This window comes from Myotis davidii, unplaced genomic scaffold (genome assembly GCF_000327345.1).
Source record: "Myotis davidii unplaced genomic scaffold, ASM32734v1 scaffold954, whole genome shotgun sequence".
NCBI classification, from domain to species: Eukaryota; Metazoa; Chordata; class Mammalia; order Chiroptera; family Vespertilionidae; genus Myotis; species Myotis davidii.
This window is the reverse complement of record NW_006285487.1, coordinates 277,852-279,063: the sequence shown is the minus strand read 5'-3', so window position 1 is coordinate 279,063 and position 1,212 is coordinate 277,852. Positions and strand designations below refer to the sequence as shown.

The 1,212-nt window shown below is 46.0% G+C and overlaps 1 protein-coding gene across 1 annotated transcript in view; it reads left to right on the top strand.

The window, feature by feature from the left end:
• Positions 1 to 1,212, top strand: part of FANCI (Fanconi anemia complementation group I) — a 68,864-nt gene that overhangs the window by 46,140 nt on the left and 21,512 nt on the right. The window contains 2 exon segments of the mRNA XM_015559169.1: positions 62 to 95; positions 216 to 230. Of these exon segments, the coding sequence (XP_015414655.1) occupies positions 62 to 95; positions 216 to 230 (49 nt within the window).

The following is a 1,212-nucleotide window of genomic DNA, read 5'->3' as shown; positions in this document are numbered from 1 at the left end:
TCCATTATTTCTTAATATACAAACTGTAGATGACAATACATCTCCTACAAAATACTCTGAGACAAGTACTAGGTGGAAACCACTTGGTGCTTTAAGTATGAAATCGCATAGGCAATGCGCTGCCCTCATGGATGGCCATAGGAACAGCCAGTGCTGTTGCCCCTGTTGTAGCATTGAGTTTTCTGTTGCTCCTTACCCAGATGCATGTCTGACAGGCTCAGGTGAATGTTGTAGCGTCTATAACATGAACTCGTCATGGAGCCTCTGGGAGATGGCTGGACCATTTTCCTGGGCAGAGGGTTTATCAGGCACCACGCATGGCTCTCCTTTAGGCGCAGAGAAAATCAACCATTTCCTTTGCGATTCGGCACTTACAGCCTCGCCGCACACTTGTTCTCATTCCCACGTAGATGTGTCAGGGTAGAAGGAAGTATAGGTAATGTCATGAGGTTAAGCAGATGATGAAAGCATCAGCTGCCGAAACCGGTTTGGCTCGGTGGATAGAGCGTTGGCCTGCGGACTGAAAGGTCCCAGGTTCGATTCCGGTCAAGGGCATGTACCTGGGTTGCGGGCACATCCCCAGTGGGGAGTGTGCAGGAGGCAGCTGATCGATGTTTCTCTCTCATCGATGTTTCTGACTATCTCTCTCCCCTCCTCTCTGTAAAAAATCAATAAAATATATTTTTTTTAAAAAGCATCAGCTGCTCATTGCTGTGAACAGCTGATTTCTTATTCGAGCACATAAATTCAGTTCATTGTGCTCTGTCGTGTTTCACTGTGACACATATTCCTTTCTGTACAAAACTAACTGGATTTTTAAAATATATGTTTTTTTATTGATTTCGGAGAGGAAGAGAGAGAAAGAAACATCAGTGATGAGAGAAAATCATGGATCGGCTGCCTCCTGCACACCCTACACTGGGGATCAAGCCCACAACCCAGGCCTGTGCCCTGACTGGGAATCGAACCGTGACCTCCTGTGTCACAGGTCGATGCTCAACCACTGAGCCATGGGGGCCTGGCTACATCAAACATCTTAGAACATTATGGATTTATGAGGAGATAACAGATAAACACTCAGTGAAATGAATAACGATGAGGTGGGTGAGCAGGGACCAGCTGTGATACAGGAAGAGATGAGAACTCAGAGGATGCCCATCAGAACACATGGGAAGTGAACACAGATGACATCCAATGAAATAATTTGGCTAA